General features: G+C 40.8%; 1 protein-coding gene across 2 annotated transcripts in view; it reads right to left on the bottom strand.

Moving 5' to 3' along the window:
* Positions 1-18,557, bottom strand: part of cdh24 (cadherin 24) — a 246,994-nt gene that overhangs the window by 8,423 nt on the left and 220,014 nt on the right. For both annotated transcript variants that reach the window (XM_011486562.3, XM_020710942.2), the window contains 4 exons: positions 17,243-17,360; positions 11,819-12,133; positions 2,318-2,525; positions 405-888 (listed from right to left, as the gene is read on the bottom strand). In XM_011486562.3, coding sequence (XP_011484864.1) covers positions 405-888; positions 2,318-2,525; positions 11,819-12,133; positions 17,243-17,360 — 1,125 coding nt within the window. The remainder of the gene's footprint in view (positions 1-404; positions 889-2,317; positions 2,526-11,818; positions 12,134-17,242; positions 17,361-18,557) is intronic.

The raw sequence follows: 18,557 nt of genomic DNA, 5'->3' as shown, positions 1-18,557 counted from the left end.
TTTGATACATATTATTTGCTTATCCAATTGAATAATTAAGTCATTCCTTCAGCTTTAATTATATTTCCAATGCTGCCATCTATAATTAATCAAGCAATTTATTCACCTTAATCCGGAATTCAAAGCCGCATCCTTCATTTTTGTTCCTCCAATTACATTTGACAAACTCACATTCTGAAGGACAGAAGTGTATTTGTGGATCATCAAATGCAAAAATGACATGACTTTCACAGTTTTCTTTTACTTTAAATTTGTTTTTGTAGGCTGATAAGTAAAGTTAAAACACAAAACCAACTTTTTTCCAAAAAGAAAACAAACAAAACAAGAAGCTCCATGTTGAAATTGTTGTGTTGGGATTAAAACAAATGATTCATCAACACCATCGGCTCCGGTATGATCCTTACCCAGTCCATGTCTTGACCGTTGGTACATCTTTCCTCACTACTCCCCTCTGTACAGTTACTGGCAGGACCTCCTCCTTTCTCCTGATAGTCGCCGGTCCTGGGCGTACCTCCATCTGACGTGCTCACCCCACTTAAGGTGGCCGTCCCGTCTCTGCTTCCGGCTCGACTCCCCGTTTGGCTTCCTTTGCTGAGGTCCATGGGAGCTATATACACAGCCCCTGACTCCATGGGCCCGACCGCGGCCCCCTGGTTCTGGATGACCAGGGATTGGTCCGGCTGACCTCCCGGAAACCGATAGGCCAACTCTGCCAAGCCCTGGTCGAAAGTTCCTCCCGGCGTGCGACGGAGGACGGGTAACGTTTGGCTGCTGTAGCAGAGACGACCATAGAGAGGCCCTCCTGTTCCTGAGAAGTTGTGATCCAGAGCCGCATTCTGAGCCCAGCTGTAGTTGCGGCTTTTGTCTTGAGCGTGCTGGTTGTATCGACTGGAAGACACAAGAGGAAACACGCATATCACTCGTCCATTTTGGAGTTTTTGTGACAAGTGGCCTCTGATAAAACAATTGCTTTGTTCCTATTTTTCTGCTGTTTTTTTCTCTATTTTTTACTGAAGACACTTTATTGCCACTTTTAGAACTCTACACATAACTGCTCAACTTTGATCCTCACAATTGTACACCTTGCCTTCTCTCAACATGTCGCTGCCCAGCTGCTTTTGGCAGGAACAGACTGAAAAACCACGACAGAAGTAGCTAAACTAAGTACTTTTTAAGATTTTATTTGGCAAACCTAGAATTGGTTTTGTTCCACAGTTTCCCTTGGTTTTGTTCCAGACTATTCAGCAATTCCTTAAACTTACACTGCTTCCCAGAATAAAAATTTATTTCAGTGAAGCAATTCTCTAATAATTCATTTCCACTCCAGATTATGAACAAGAGAACACATTCCTTCTTGTTTTGAATGCATAAAAGATTTGTAGGCTTTTTTCTCCAAACAGAAAATATGTCACTTGAATATTTTCTTATTATTATCCAGTATACAATTTTAATGCATGACTGTCAACCTAATTTAAGTTAATTATTTAGAGAGCTTTAGGGCTTTTATATTGAGATTTGCATTATTATTTTAAAAAAAAGCTATACATTAGAGAAAGTTGGCAGTAGAGGCAATTGTCCAAAGATGGGATTTGGCGTTTTTTCTTCCATTAACACATCTTTATTTAAAAAAGTAGAGTGCAGTAAGAGCCAACACATAGTTATATTTTTTATGAATGTTTAAGTGGCTGTAAGAGGGAAACTTTAGGAATCGACGTGTCTGTGCCATTGCATTAACTAAAAGGTAAAAGGGAAACAAAAACAAAGGTAGCACTGTTGCAGGGATGTTGCACCAGATTGCATGAGATTTAAATGAGTTTTCCTGCTTTTGCATGGAATAGAAGGGTAAAAAGCAATTTTGGAAAAAGCTGGAGACAGCCTTTGTACTTGTTTATGACCTTTCCATATGGCTTTCATGAATCCTGAAGCTAATTATTAGTCCAAAGGTAATTACATTGTTTCCCAGGAACATCAAAGTGCGCGCAAACAAGCCTCTGATGTGGAAGAGCATAAATGAACTTGAACAAAATGAACACAACAAAGTGGTCTCCAAGGAATGCCACGCTTGATAGCCGTCTGTTTAAGCATTTTGAGGGGTGACTGAGGATGACCTGGGACTCGAGGCTCAATCAGTTACTCAAGCGGATCACTTAAGTGCTGGACTGTGATAAAAGCGTTCCCTTCTAAAGGGGGGGAAATGTGTTTCCCTCCTGCCTTCCTTTCAGCGTGTAATACAAGTCTTGCTGCTGGTTTGATGTAATTAAACATCCACCAGCACGTGTAAGCGAACCCCTCCCACACACCCGTCTGGTCTACTTACATATTCCTGCTGTCGAGCGTGCGATAGCCACGGGAGCGTGAGCTGTGGGGAGCGTTCTGGAGCGCGGCAATGTCAAAAGCGGCCGTGTCAGCCTCTCCTCCTCCCTCGTCGTCGTAGGTTATGATGTTCTCGCGCACGTCGTCCTCCTCCAGCGGCGACAGGGAGTCGCGCTTCTGACGTCGCAGCGACAGTGACAGCGCGCTCACCGCTACCGGCGGGCATAGAGGAGAAAGAAGCGGGAGGAAAGGGATGAGTGGGGAAGGAGTCACAAGGGGAAATAAGTGGACGGAGGTGGAGGTGGCAAAGTGAAAAGACAGAGAGGTGAGACGCAAAGAGCTCAGTCATCAGCTGACTCCATGCCTCCCTTCTTTAATTGACTGGAAGCTCCGACTGGACAAATGGAGGCCACACTGGGAATGCTGGACTTCCAATGTCACAGCAGGGTGCCTGGTTTGACCCCAGCATGGTGATAATGAGCAAATCTGAGGAAGACACCTTTGGTTAAAGTCATCCAGGAAAATATGGCAGCTTTTTTTATTTTTAGCTCAGCTCTAATTTACAAGAACTTTTAATTAGCTTAGTAACCAAGGTAATGTTTGTACTACAGATACTAGATGGGTGACATTTTTTAGCAAGAAATGTTTGAGTTTAGCTCAAATGTGTCTTCTGGCAAGGTCAGCGGCAACAAACTCCAAGCGATCATCTGTGCACTTTTCATCACAGCGTAATATTAACTAATTTAATATGCCGTTTTGCAAAAAGATTCAAATGCTAAATTGCATTATGTGGAGCTGCTGAGAAGGCTCGGGCACGCGGCCAGCACCAGTTTTATTTTCATTCAGTCAGCCTCTCAGACTGTTGATGGGGCCGGATTGTTGTCATGCAGGAGGAGACGTCCAGTTCAATCAAAATGGAAGCGCAGCGTGAAGGTGATCTTACAGTAGATACCGCAGAGTTAGAACTTTAGTTTGTGAAGTGAGTGTGAGCTACGGTGCAGCTGCAAAGTTGCAGAAGGACTAGGGATGTCCCAATCGGGCCCGAACACGTAGTTTCAGACTCAAACGGAATCTATTGCATCCGGATTAAGGGATTAAATATTTATTTTAATCTCATTATTTTGTTTAGGTCCATACAGGGCCAAAGCTACAGGGGGGAAGGGGGGGGGGGGGGGGGGGGGTTGGGCGGGCTTCTGCCCCCTCCATTTTTAAAATCAATATTAGTATCATTATTGACAAAAACTATGAACTCATCAAAACAAGTTTCTTTAAGCATTGCAAAAATTTTAAAAAAGCATGTTTTGGCCCCCCAAATTACACACATAACATATTTTCAATGTATTTTGTATCAGTTCATTTTTGCTTTTTATGACTAATACATGAAAGCTTAATATTTAAAAAAACAAGGACTTGCTGTTAGTGGATCAGAACATTTGCTGTTGGGAGTTGAGAATGTTCTGTAAATGAAGCAAACATCAGTTTAAATAGATTGCATTTTGTTTTGAACAACCTTGATATTTTTTAAGTTGCTTTTAACTTTAAAAAGTAACCATTGGGAACCGCAGAATGAATTTACTGCATAGACTTTTCCAAAGTCTTCTGCCCCTTACCGCCCCACCATATAAAATGTTTAGCTCCGCAATTTGGTGCTATATATTTCAAGTTTATCATCACGGATAAATACTATACTAGAAGTGTGCTTGTTATGAACACAACTAGATATTTTATTGTCAAAGAGTGCAGCAGAATACTGCACTGCTTAAATCAGGAGGTGCACAAACACGGTTTGGTCCATTTAGCAAGATATTCACAGATTTCTGACTTCCGGACTCAACAACTCTTTAATAAATGTTAAAAACTGACAGCAAATCTCTCTCTATTGGTTTGTCATAATGCAAAAAATTACATACAAACGCATTTCAAAGGGAAAAAGATCAGGTTATTGTTTCCTATTAATGAGAATTACTCTCTCCGTGCTGCCGACAGAGAGTTGGCAGTGTGGTGACTGCTAAGGGGCCGTCTACAAAGTACAAGCTTTGAGAAGATGTGATGAAAAAAAAATCCATAATCTCTTAAAAACAACCAAAATTACAATAAATAATTACATTGATATGAGCTAGTGAAACCAGGGTTTGCTTCCTAGGGGGCGCAATGAGCTTCATCCAATGTGGGTCCTTAGGCAAGACCCTTCATGCTACTGCCTAACTATGTAGCCACAAGGAGGTCCAAGTTTGGGTCACCCTGTGCCGGTCCCTAGCCCGGATAAAATACAGGGTTGCATCAGGAAGGGCTTTCAGGGCTTTCACTGTGAATCAGTGAAAGTTGATTCGCTTTGCGGGACGTGTCAAAAGTCAAAAAATATGCTAAAGCAGTCACGGTCACCAAACTTTCTCACATCACTAATTATCCCCTATTGTACTTGTTAACAGGTAACTATTTTGCCAGTTCGCGCCTACGGCCCCTCTGACCATCACCGGGATCATTCATGCACATCCACACACCAGTGGAGCTACACTGGAGGCAAGGAGGGCAGGGCTCCAGACTGCGAGCAATTGGTCGCATTTTGCGACCAAAATTTGAGAGTGTGCGACTGAATTTTACATCCAGTCGCACATGTGCGACCAGTAAATTTGCCTCCCCCACCCTCTGTATTTTTTATACATTAAACGTGGAAGGGGCACGTCAATGATCAATGAAATAATCAATGAGACGCAAGCCCACATGGACGCAGGCAGACACACACACTCGCGCACATACTCATGAAATGCGAGCACGTACACTCTCGCGTGATGCCTGTGTGTGAGGCGGCCACTGCGTATGAGAAGAATAGGGAAAGCCACTGTAAGTGGCTAAAATGCGTGGAGGGGGAAGGGCCTAGAGATAATCGAGTGCGCGTAAACATCTGTGGGAAGGAAACTGAGACAAATATCATCACAACCTGATATGTGCGTCTGAGCTATGGGTAAGAGAACTATTGATTCGTTCTTCCGACCTGCGGCTAGTGTACCAGTGCCAGAGTGTACAGCAGGGGTCTCAAACTCGCGGCCCGCGGGCTATTTGCGGCCCCCAAGATGATATTTTGCGGTCCCCGCCTTAATATGAAGGTTTAATGTTACTGCAGCCCGCCAGTTTGTATGAATGACACTTTTTCATTGCCGTGCGCTGAGCTGACAAAGCAACCAATCACAGTGGGGTATATGACTCTTGGGGGCATGGCAATGACCGGGCTTGAAAGCAGGACACCTGACAGCCCCCTCCCTCCCCGGACCACATTAAGGAGTTCCTTACTTTCCTTTAGAACGTATTTATTCGCTCGTAATTTTCTAAATACATGCAGTCCGTGCTGAACTTTTCTTTGGGCCGCACAGACCCGGAGGAAGGTTTAGGTTTTGGTTACGGTTACAGCGGCGCATCAAAGGGTTTATGCACGGCCGTTACGGCAGCACACCGCTCCCGCGGGAGATCGTCAGCTGAGGAGAATAAATGTCCCACACCTACATGCGTGACAGCTAATGGGGCTTGAACTTTAAACACGCTCGAGCAAAAACAACATTAGTTTAAGACACACTGAAAATACGTGGGGAAAATGCAACGATAGACGTGTTTGAGATGAACCGGCAGCTCGCCTGGATCATTGGGGAGACCAGGCGGGGGGGCTGTGAGATGAAAGCAAATCTGCAGCAAGACTGAAGGAGAACAGGAAATTTGAGTTGTCCTTAACATTCAATTTAGTTTTAATATTCTTCTCCCCCTTAGTGTGATCTGTGTTATTATATATTGTATGATTATTTTAAGGTTTTGTGATGTATGTAGCCTTTTTTAATAAATTGGTATTTTAAATTATTTTAATTAATCACTCCACTACAAAAACCATCAGGACACGTGTCCCATAATGCATTGTTTTGTAGTCTGTAGGGCAGCTTTCAGTCAGTTCAGTTTCCAGCTGTGTCCGGGTAGGTTTGCCCCTTGCTCCCACCCCTTTCTCGCGATATTTTTGTGATCTCAAACACACTTATTGTGCATCTTGGCTGCACCTATTTGGTGTCACAAAGATAAATTTCCATCCGTTTTCTTTACTATTTGTACTGTCATGACAGCGATGGTGCTGTCAGTTTACCTTGTTGTTGCATCTTCAAAAGTGCAGAATAAAATGTGACACTGAATTTGAAACAGCACATTGTAATTTCTGCGTCTATTATTAAAGTATTTCTTAGTAATACAGTGGAAATGAGTAGATTTGGTTATAATGTTGATTTACGGTGTGCGCCCCTAAATTTTCTGGTTGTGCCCCTAAAATTTTCAGTTAGGGGCCACTGTGCTCCTAGTGAAAAAAGTTAGTCTGGAGCCCTGGAGGGTGAAGTGTCTTGCCCAAGGACACAACGACATTTGGCTGGTGGGAGCTGGAATCGAACCGCCGACCCTTCGATCATTGGACGACCCACTCAACTGGGTCTATCTATCTATCTATCTATCTATCTATCTATCTATCTATCTATCTATCTATCTATCTATCTATCTATCTATCTATCTATCTATCTATCTATCTATCTATCTATCTATCTATCTATCTATCTACCTACAAAAGTATCAGATCAGGATTTCGACCTTCCCAGATACTCAAAATTAAAGGACTCGAAATTGGATCGCAGCCAAAAAAACCTTATCAGGACATCCTGACGAAGGACTCTTGTTAGTACATTGACACCAGCTCCATCAAGTTCTCCACACCTTGACTCTATGAGCAACCTCTCATGCTGTTTGTTAAGGGAAACCATTCAGCAAGGATTCACCCATTCACCAGGGATTATTGGATTATTTCCATGGAAATCAAATAATTCAACCGTCAACAATATCATGACTGTAGATTTACTTCCCACCGCAGATTAACCACCCACAATGAGAAACAGGAACACGTTCACAGAAGCTAAAATAATCATTTTCCCTTTGTTGATCTCCATACTCAGACCTGTCTAATTAAAGCACAGCAAATAAAACCATTCACACTTGTCAATGTTTAACATGACTAATAATTTACACAGTGTTAAATTAAGACAAATTTAAGAATAAAAGCATCTTTTTGCCTTATATCGTCTATGGTATGAATATTGTTTGCTCTAGCCGCTACATTTGATATATTTTGTGTATAATATGCATAATTCTAAGATATGTGAAATGAACACTCTATAGTGAATGCGAACAATTTTTTAAATCTTATTTCATAGCGTGTTTATACATTTTTCCTATTGTTATATGATGGATTTGAAAAGCAGAGTTGTAAAATAAATATGTGAAAGTAACGTCTATCAGGTTTTGCACTCAAAAATTAGACGAATTTTTTAAGCAAAAGACAAAATAAGGAAACTTTAAGGAATGGCTTGGCTCTGAATTTAAAATGTATGTTAGATCCTATCTAAAGAGCTGTATTTTAAAAGCCTGGCCCCAACAAAACACGTGAGTCCTTCCAAATATGTGCTGACAAAGAGATCAGAACCGACAGTCTGCCATTGCCAACTGCTGACTAGGGAATTATGGGTTGAAGATTTAGACTCAAATCTCTCTCTCAGAGTGCGCGGTGGCATCCAAAACTCAGAAACTACCCAAACAAAAAAGGATCAAATGCTTCGATGCATCCCCAAACTGCTTGGAATTAAATGTAGCTGCATCAGGAATTGTTTCATTCTACTTTATGTAGTGTAAATGAGAAAAAAAAATCTAATGTGCTTTATTTTTGCATGACGAAAAACAGAAGTGTCAAAAAGACAAAAAACTCCTTTTACAGATGGGGTACAAATATTTATGATCATGAAATAAAAAGGGACATGCTACACCCCCCCTCACTCTCCTCCTTAACGCTTGACACCCTGGTAAGTGTATGTGACAAATTAATGGGGGGGAAAAAACACCTGTTGCTTTTTTGTTGATTTTGTCTCCATAGCAACTATTTTATTTTTTGGTTGCCTAGGGATGACGAACAGGTCTAACATATTTTATTGAAGGATCTGCTAAAGAAATGTTTTGAATTTCCTTGGCAACAAAGATTTCTTGCTAACCACACCCATATTTTTAATACGGTCATATTTCATATATAAATTTGTTCAGCTTGAGCCAAACCAATTATGTATTACATTTTCACAATTGTTTTGTAAAACATGGAGGAGCAACAGGGACACGCCTTTTTTTTTTAGTTTGGCACGCTAACGCCGTTAAAAATATATACAAACTTTGAATCGACCATTTCTTCCCAAGTTGCGTCCCAGTGATGCTCCAGTAGTTAGGAGGCGATTGATTGAAACCCGTAGGAGGAGTTTAAATATGTAGCCAATACTAAAGTGGATTGTTTTACCTTCCCAAGGTCAAAAGTCGACAAAACTTCAATTGTGGTTGTGGATTTAAAAGCATATGTGAAATCTTGTGAAGATCATTCAAACAAATGGTTGTTTCTTTTTGCCATAAACGTGAAAAATCACCAATGTAACACTTTGCCACAACATTGGCCACCAGATCAGAGGTCATGTTGGCATTCCATAATGATTTTTAAAACTTCCTTTGGATATCCAAAACATGTTTGTTCTGGTTTTGTTTGTGGATTTTGAATCTTTTTTTTATTTATGACCCATAAGAGATCTTATCTTTTTTTATGGTTTCCGCCACTGTAATGTCATTATTTTTGGGGTTATTCTTCACTATGTCAAAAATTCAGTTTCATAGGATGCTAGGCGCGGTAAAGGAACAGTAAGAAAGAAGAGCCCAGGACTCAAAAACAATGTGCTTGAACCCTAGAGAACGGAAGAGATATTTATGCAATAAGATAAAGTAACTAAACAAATAGGAACCAAAATAAAAATCAATCAATAAAAGACTAGTTATTTCACTGAACTAACTGCTCTGTTTCGTAGCCCACTTTTCTTGTTATTAGCCACTGCAAATGACTAGTTTGCCAGCACCAGCATCCGGTTCATCAAAGTTTGTCAAATTTTGTTTCATGTGCAAAACTGGTTTCAGCGCAAATTTCAGGGAAAAGTTCTTAAATTGAGAGGGTTTAGAAAGATCATTCAAAGTCATTAAAGAACTCATTCAGATTCTGCACGAAATTTTGGTGAGAACACAACAAGGACACGCATCCAATCTGGACCCCTGGGATCCCAGATCTGTCAGTACTGCCAAAGAAACTCAGCAGCAGATACTATCACAAGGGAAAAAGATCCTCATTGTCAAGCATTACAGTATGACGTTCTGTTAAAAATAAATCCACGTTTCTTGGATAGACTCTTCCCGGATGATCCAAAACCTTTATGCACCTATTTATCAAACAAATCAGTTCCAAACGCCTTTTTGCAAGAAACTGACCCCATACAGATTAGAGGTGAAAAGAGTGTTATCAGTAACAAGTTCAAAAGCCAGGCTCTGTAACGGCTGGTGGTTGAATTGGCGCCTGTTGTAAGGGTAATCTACACATTAATGTGGAAAAGTACACATGCTCCCTTGAAGATTTGAATGCCTGCAAAAACACGCTCTGCACGCATTTTAAAAAGATGGGGCTCGACGTGATCCGCAGAGAGGCTGTAAAGGGAATTTTAAAAACGGAAAATGTCTTAAAATTCTATGAAGTGATGAGAAAAACTAGACTAAGAGGCCACTTTATAAACTCCAATAAAGTCTTGAGAGCAGAATGAGCGGGAGGTGAAAAGTTTTACCATCCACGCTTTAGTTAGATTGTTGTTTTTTTCTGTTTTGAGGACTCAAATAGAGTTAATATGGTAAAGTGGCGAGCAAAAACTCACAAATCCTAAAATTTTGGTTTAGATAAATTAGTTAAGATTTTGCAATCCCCACTGACTGGCAACAGGCAAAAGGGTGCCACATATTTCAGATTTTAATCCAATTTTTGTCCTGCTGTTGGCATTTTTAAGCAAATCAGAGTCATTGTAGGTTTTCCTTGCTGTCCTACCATGTCATCAACAGCAAAGAACTTTCAAAATAAAAGTCATGTCATTTCGTGGCATTTTCGTTATGTTAACACTTCCTCTGCAACACGCGTTTAAGCAGCCACTTTCAATTAAAACTAAGGCAAAGTCCACCTCTCCGGCTACTCCCAATTGCTCCAATTGTGGGGGTATTTGAAGCTGTAGTGGTGTCTGAAAGTGTTTTCGGGCAATTTTGATAAATGCAAGACTTGGCGTCCCTAAATTCCAGCCCAGCACAAACTGGAATTATCAATTTATTGTCCATGTTGATGTTTACAACCAGTTTGCACTTCCGTGATTTAAAAAGGACGCCACCCATACGTCACTGCCAAATCTGAGTCCCTGATAGACAAAGTTCCGCTGTTCTGTGATTTAGTAGTCAGAAATACAACTGGTTGAACTTCCAGCATGCGATCAGTGAACACCCATTTTGTACTTAGAGTCCGAGACCAAAATGAAAAACTTGTACCTAAAAGCGGAGTTCTAAAAGCAGAAGCTCATACATACATGGACTTTTCATTGAAAGTGGCCACTTGAACGTCACCGAGGGCGGTGTGTAGGTACCTTGACAAGAATTGCAAATGTGCAACGTTGTGACTGGGTGATCATCATTTGAAAGAAACATGTTACAGTCCATCAATTTTGTTTGATGATGCCTGAAAATCTATAATAGTCAAAACAACTGCAGAGAAACAGCAACCGACAGGTTGATGATGGTATGTACCAGGCTTTATGATATGCTGGATAAAGAGTGACATATGTCGAAAACAATAAAATGAAATTAATCCAATCCAATGAATATATGACTGTGCTTTTGTTTAGTTGAATAATAAAATAGAACCTTCTCATGATGATCTTTGTTTACTTTCATGTCATTTAAAGCTCTTGCAAGAAAATCAAATAGTCATCAGCAAAGCACAGTATCCAAAAATCAATAAGTTGAATCAGAAAATAAAATCTGTAATGCTGCTGAAAAAAATACTAATTAAATGAATTTTTCCAATGTTTTACATGTATTTTTTAAAATGATTTGTACCCATCTGACCTTGAAACAATGGTTGTTTTATCTTGTTAAAAACAACACTTGTTATGGGTTAACTATCCAACAACAGCTACAGCAAGAGTAACATTGCTTCTAGTCAAGTGAGAAAGCTGAAGCAGGTGAACTGAGCAGTCCCCAAATCCCAATGCAATCTAGCACATACTGGAAAGTAGGAGTCTAAAACAGGGAATGTCTGTTGGAAGTACATTCCTTCCGCAGAGTCCCAAAGATGTGCAAAATCAATACTAAGGCACAAGGAGCTCCACTGAAGGCTCCATTTTTCCTGAGCACATTCTTTCTCACAGCAGAACTGTGACTAAAATAAATAACTAATTTAATCTCTAGCTTTCACTGTTTTCATATGCAGATTAAGCATCCAGGGATTTAGTAAAGAATAAACAGCCTTAAACACTATTTACTAAACCCTTTTTTTTCCTATTTTAATTTGCATTTCACTCTTTTCTGAATCAGAAAAAAATAAAATAAAGAGATGATTTACCCAGTAATGTAGCAACACAAGCCAGGATAGCAAGCAGAGCAGCAGTGCTGAGGCCAGGGGAGGGCAGTGACGACTGCTGGGGGAGGCACACTGCTTCCCTTTCCCAATCCCACTCGCCCTCCGTCAGTTTCTCCTTCTCGCCGGCTTTAGCTCCGCCTCTCAGGCAGGGGCAGATGGACACGGTGACTGTCCCCGTGCTGGTTAGGCCCGACGTTCCATCCCTCAGGACGAGTGGAACATAGAGCGTCAAGGTGGATGATTGGGAGCGGGACAGAGGCTGGAGCTGAGACAGCAGCACCAGGCTGGCCGTGGGACCTGGGGAGGGGACAGCAGGGAAGACATTATTAATCAGCTTTTCCAGGGTGGAAGGACATATTCTGCTGTGAATGTTAGCAGAACCCTATTGGAAAGATGTTTGTCAATGTCACTGTACTCATATTTGCAAACCCCATACTTTTCTGAGGAAATAAAGCACAAAAATAATCTACACGTACAGGCCCCTTTATTAGATACACTTGTTCAACTGCTGATTAAGGCAAATTTCTAATCAGCCAATCACGTAGACATGCAGGTCAACCCGAGCATCCGAATGGGGAAGAAAGGTGATTGAAATGACTTTGAAAGCGGCATGGCTGTTGGTACGAACTGGTTTTTCAGTCATCTCTAGGATTGACAGGGAATGGTCTGAAAAAGAGAAAATATCCAGTATATAAGCAGACATGCCTCGTTGATGCCAGAGATCAGAGAAGAACGGCCAGACTGGTTCCAGCTGATAGAAAGACAACAGGAACTCAAATACAAGAGCATCTCTGAACGCACAACACTTACAACCTTGAGGCAGATGAGCTACAGCAGCATAAGACCATACCGACTATCTCTTCTGTTAGCTAAGAACAGGAAACTGTGGCTACAATTCACACAGACTCATCAAAACTGGACAATAAAAGATTAGAAAAACGTTGCCTGGACTGAAGAATCTCCATTTCTGCTGCCACATTTAGATGGCAGGGTCAAAAATGGTAAAAAACATGAAAGCATGGATCCATCCTGCCTTGTATCAACGGTTCAGGCTGGTGGCCCCCTTTGTGAGCATGGTTTCAACGCCACAGCCTACCTGAGTATTGTGCTGACCACGTCCATCCCTATATGACCACAGAGTACCATCGTCTGATGTCTACTTCCAGCAGGATAAGGTGCCATGTCCAAAAGCTGGAATCATCTCAGACTGGTTTCTTGAACATGACAATGAGTTCACTGGACTCAGATGACCTCCACATCAGATCTCAATCAAATACATCATCTTTGGAATAAGGTGGAGCGGCAGATGGACATCATGATTGTTCAGCTGAAATCTGTTGAATCTATGCCACCAAGGGGGAAAAAGGGGGTCCAAGCCAGAACTAGCAAAGTATATATTTGTTTTGAATTCATTTAAAACAAGTTTTTAAAATAAGTTACATCAGGACATCCTGACGAAGGACTCATAACATATTTTTGCAATATGTTAAAACTTTATTAGTATCTTAGCTACAGTATTTTAAACAGAAGTATATGAAGATCATCTAAAATCCTGATGCATTTAAATATGTTCTCTTCTTTTTGTTTAATTTGCTTCAGTTTACATGTGTTGTGAATCTTATGATGTGGCACAACCTTTTTTAAACTATCAGGAGAATGTTTTAAAAATAAAATATTAAAAAGCAAAGGAATATGGATAGACTATGCCATATTTTGAAAACGTGCTCAACAGCTAGTAGCAAAAAGACAGCAGCGATTATCCCAAAGTTATTCCATAATCCAAACCACAGATCAAATTATTATCTCCTCGAACAAAGCAAATAATGTTGCATCTTTTCGTGACAAGCCGTCCATATGGAACCGAAAATGATCTTTTTGTTCCCCTGTTCTTCTGCTGGATGATGCATCAAAGAGGCCTTTGATACCACATGTCAGGGAGTTAATCCTCTTCATCTATGATCCAATAGTGATCTTTCCAGATCCTCCCAGCTTTGATACAACAAAAAATTCTTACACAATCCCAGATGTCCCAGTTTTCCACCAGTACTTAAACGCAGCATGCATTTGAGGATTTGTGCAGAGATAAGACCGCTAAAAGAACCCGAACGCTTTGTCTCGCCATTTTAACACATATTTCAATGTCTTTAGGAATGCAAGTATAATTGAAGATTGAATATATTTTGGATGGTTTTATTCATATAATCCATATTGGAAGAAAAATTACAGTTTTGAGTGCAGCTCAAAGACTGACAAAAAAATCCTCTGAAGAACAATAAATTAGCTTTTCTGTTTTGCTTTTTAAAGAAAACCCCTATTCCTTTAGAAAAAAAGAACAGCGCTCTGAAAAGACAGATCAATATTTGTTAAGGTACAGCCATTTGACAATTCAATAGTGGCATCGTACCTGCAGTTTTAGAGGTACAAACGAAAAAGGTGTTGAAGCTGAAACGATCTCTAAAGGCACCATGTTCTGTTTCGATTTCCGAGGTGGTTTCAGACATTCAGACACATACAATCAAAGCAGCTTCACAAAATCCACTGCTGAGAGGAAAAGGCTGCAGGGAAAAATACCACAAAACAGGTTTTTTTCTCTTTTTATTATTATTTTATAAAAGATGAAATAGAGACTCTAACAGGAGCAGATGCAGAGACCAGTGACTGTGGATCACTAATGGACACGGGTGTCACTTTGAGTCACTTTCTAACCAAGTTAAAAAAAAAACACTAGTGTGGTTTGCTGTCTTTTTTTTAAGGAAAAAAAAGATGAAAGCTTTTGTAGAGAGAAAGAGAGAACAGCAGCTGTCTAGGATTATGTTTTATATACAGTGTGATCAATTTAGGAAACCAGCGATTCATCTGCATATCTAGAAAAAAATTTCTTTTAACTGTGGTGTTTTGTGGGGCCCGTTGTGTAGCCTTCCAAGAAGCGCATTGCCATTGGTTGTTGGTCACGTGATTCCTTTAAATCCTGAAAAAAAATGTGTTTCCACTGCTTTTTTTGCCAAATAAGTAAATTGTGATACGGCTGGAAAACCACTTCTTCTAACCGCAGATTCCTTTTTTTTTTGATAAATGTGAGTTTTTTTTCCGAAATAGTCGAGATTCCATGAAATATACTATATTATACTATAAAATGTTACTTTTTTTTTCTTTTTCGTGTTGTTCTGCAATAGGCTTTAAGAATATAGACAGATTTGTGGGTAACTTGAACATGCAAAAAGATCATTTGAAAGGGAAAAAAAATGTCAAGTGTTAATTTCAAAGTCAATAAATATTTGCGACCTAAACCTTAAATTCCAGTGTGACTTCACCCCACAGCATAAAGACAGAGTTTTGGGTTTCTTTGGCAAGGAGGAACCGACTTGACCCCGCAGAGCCCCGACCTCCACCTCACTTACCTTCTTTGAGATAAACTGGAACAGATTTGTAGGCTACGCCATCGTGTCGATCACAGAAATATACTGGAGAATTGTTTCCTAACTGCTTTACTTTTAATTTTGACTAAAACTCAACCATCAGGTAAAGTAATTTGTGCTGCACAAAGAAGCTGAGGAAATCCAGTGAGTTTGATGCCAAATCCAGTGCAGCCGAGGCAAATGACATGAAGCAGCTCCGTTTCCATCCAAGGAGGTTTTTGTGGAAACGAGTGGACGTGGGAGAAAAAGCTTGGATGTGGAGAATTTGGAGAGACAAAAAGAGGTAAGAATAAAAAAAGGAGAAGAGAAAAACAGTAAAAGCGTAAGGAATTCATGGTTTAAATGTGGATAGAAGATATTGAGGGCAGAGAGAAAGAAGATGATGGGGGAGTTGGAGAAGCAGAGTGCTTAAGGGGAAGGTAAAAGATAGATATGACATAAAAAGACAGTGATCAAGATTAAGAGCAACTGGCTTGGGTAACTGGGAAAAAAATATTTCTTTAAACACCCACTCCAATGAAAATGGTGTTTTAACATGTTCTTGTAGCATTTTTCTACATTTCCTGAATCAGCAGCAGACGATATTTGGAAAAAGCTTGTAGGTGTGACGTATGACGGCACAAGCTCCCTGCTCCCACACACTATAGAAAAAAAATGGATTTGATTTATCTGCCCTTTTTCTCAAAGCGCTTACAATTTGTCCATTATTCATTCACTATATATATATGTATATAAATGCGGTTTCATGAACGTGCATTTAGCATAGAGAAACCAGAGGAAAGCTTCTTTATCTTTCTTTTTTTTTACTCTTTCCTATTGCATGTACGCCACCTACAGATGAAAGAGGCTCAGTGCGCAAAGTCAAAGCGGTGCAAATCCCACAATTCATGCTCCAGACTTTTTCTTTCACAGCTCTATTCCGATACATGAAAGACCTGGTGTCACAGAATTCAAATCTGGCGCGGGCAGGAGAAAAGACGCTACCCACACGTCATCACTACCAAATCCCAGTCAGTGATTGGTTGCATCACGGTTCAGGGTTGTCACAATTTAGCCTCAAGAAGTTCAAAACTTCCAGCATGCCATCAGTGAACGCCGCATTTGAACGCAGAACGCGATCAGACTTAACCTGCGTATGCGATGCATAAACACGGACATTCAAAACGCAGAAAGCCGGGTTGACTTCTGTTTACGTAGACTTTTCATTGAAAGTGGCTGCTTAAACGTCAAGGCTGCCGGCGTGAATGTGGCTTGATGCATCCTCTTATAGATGAGTAGAATCCACGTGCATCTTTGTTTTTCTGACATTTGGCTCTAAGCTGTACAGCTGGATGCCTCCAATGTTGCACCAGGAATGTTAGGTTGGGGTTGTGAGGGGCTCTATGCTAATGGGAGAGCATGAAAACAGCTAAATGATGGGAAGGGGGCGGGCTTACTCAGTGCTAGCAGTCCCACCCACAACTCAAAGGTGAATTTCTAAAGAACTACTGCCGCTCTGCAGAAACTATGTCCTAGAAAACGACGCGGGTATTTTGGATTTTGACCCAAAAAAATCTGCATAACCGTAATGTAAAAACCACTGGGAACACTTTAAAAATGGATCGAAACATCCATGTTGCTTTATGCTGCTTCATGGTTTTACCCCCCCCCCTTATAATCACCCTTCTACCCCCCCCTCTCCAACATCCCTCTCTTTTCTTCTCTCCTTTCCTTTTCTGTCCAACACAAAAAATCTTCAAATACGATTGAAATGAATAAAGTTTGACCTCGATTACAAAAGGGGTTTATTCAGACATACCTCTGGTTTGTCAAAAAATTCAGAACCCCTGTTGTTAAAGTAAAATATGTCCAACACAAGAGGCCTTCAGCTCTCATCTGTTTGCCTAGCTGTTGGAAAGGACAAGTTTAAAAAATAAATAAAAATGGATCAAAGATGATGAAAGTGGAACTTTAATGTAACTGCCTGGATGCTAAAAGAGGGAGTACCTACCACCACTGTCCCTGACGCTGAAGTTGAGGGCAGCTGCAGAATCCGGTGGGATGCTGAAATACACAGCGCTGTCGTTCCCGCCTTCATCTCTATCGATTGCCCGCAGCACCTGCACCACCTGAAACGAAACACCGAAAAAGCCTGCGTGAAGGACAGGTGTGAACGGGCGTGCGAGCAGAGAGCGAAACAGAAGCTTACGGAGGAAACCCTCCCGCACAAAAGGCTTTTAGCATCTGGCCATTAACCAACATCGGCAGGAAACCAAACAAGCCAATTAGTGTTAAAACACAATCAAACTGCGTCTGATACTCACACCAAATAACTAACAGCGTCTGACGAGGAATCGCCTTTCACAAATACAGTCAAGTGTGGCTTTCAATTTAGCAGAAGCCTCTTCACGGGAAATTGTAGCAAGATTAATCTGAAAGAAATCTCCCACAGCCGACACCGAGGGATAATTTTTGTTTTACATAAAACTCCAGCTGTCATTATGCAAGATGTTCTCGGAGAAGTGCTGATAAAAGGCGCTCTTTAAGGTTTTTTTGGGGGGCTTGTAGAAGTTTTGTGTGCGCGTTCAGTCACATGATGTTATCAGTTCCTGGGCGTGAATATTGAACCGCGTTTCGCCTAATGACTTGTCAAAATGGAGACGGGAACGCTCAGCTTCAACACGGTGGAACACGCCGTAATTCCGGCGTCGTCACCCACTCGCCGAAATAACAGTGTTCAGAGAGGCAGAGATGAACATCACAGGCGAGAAACAAATCAATGCATTCGCCACAGAATCCCAGATTTAGTGGCAAAACAACACAGACTCATGATGGTGATGAAAAATAACAGAAGCAGCAATAACAACAGATGGGCCAAGACTCCAAATTACGCTGATAGAGCCAGCGTGGAACACCGAAGATGAAGGGGGGGAAGGAGGTAAAAACCAAAAAAACAAAAAGAAAAGAGTTGTTTTCCAAGCAGTGATTGAGGAGCAGACTGATGATTTTTTTAATTGAGAAGGGATCACATGAAAAAAAAGGAAAAATAAAAGAGACAAGGAGAGAAAAGAAAGCATGAAAAGAGCAGAAAAGAGGGTTTGAGAGAGGGCTGGAGTTTAATTACAACATGAATAGCTGATGCATCCTAACAGGCTGTGGAGGATTCACCTGCTTTCATGCTGAATGGGTCTCCTGACTGCATTCAGCTTCATGCATCCTACATTCTCCCATGACAGAATACAGTTATAAATGAATCACGCATTGCCTTCAAATTCAGGTACAAACAACTTGAAAGACGTGTTTTTGTGCTGGAATTAAATGAAACC

The sequence above is a fragment of the Oryzias latipes genome, chromosome 17, assembly GCF_002234675.1.
Source record: "Oryzias latipes chromosome 17, ASM223467v1".
Taxonomy (NCBI): Eukaryota; Metazoa; Chordata; class Actinopteri; order Beloniformes; family Adrianichthyidae; genus Oryzias; species Oryzias latipes.
Note: the sequence above shows the minus strand (reverse complement) of the source record. Positions and strands in the feature narration are given on the sequence as shown.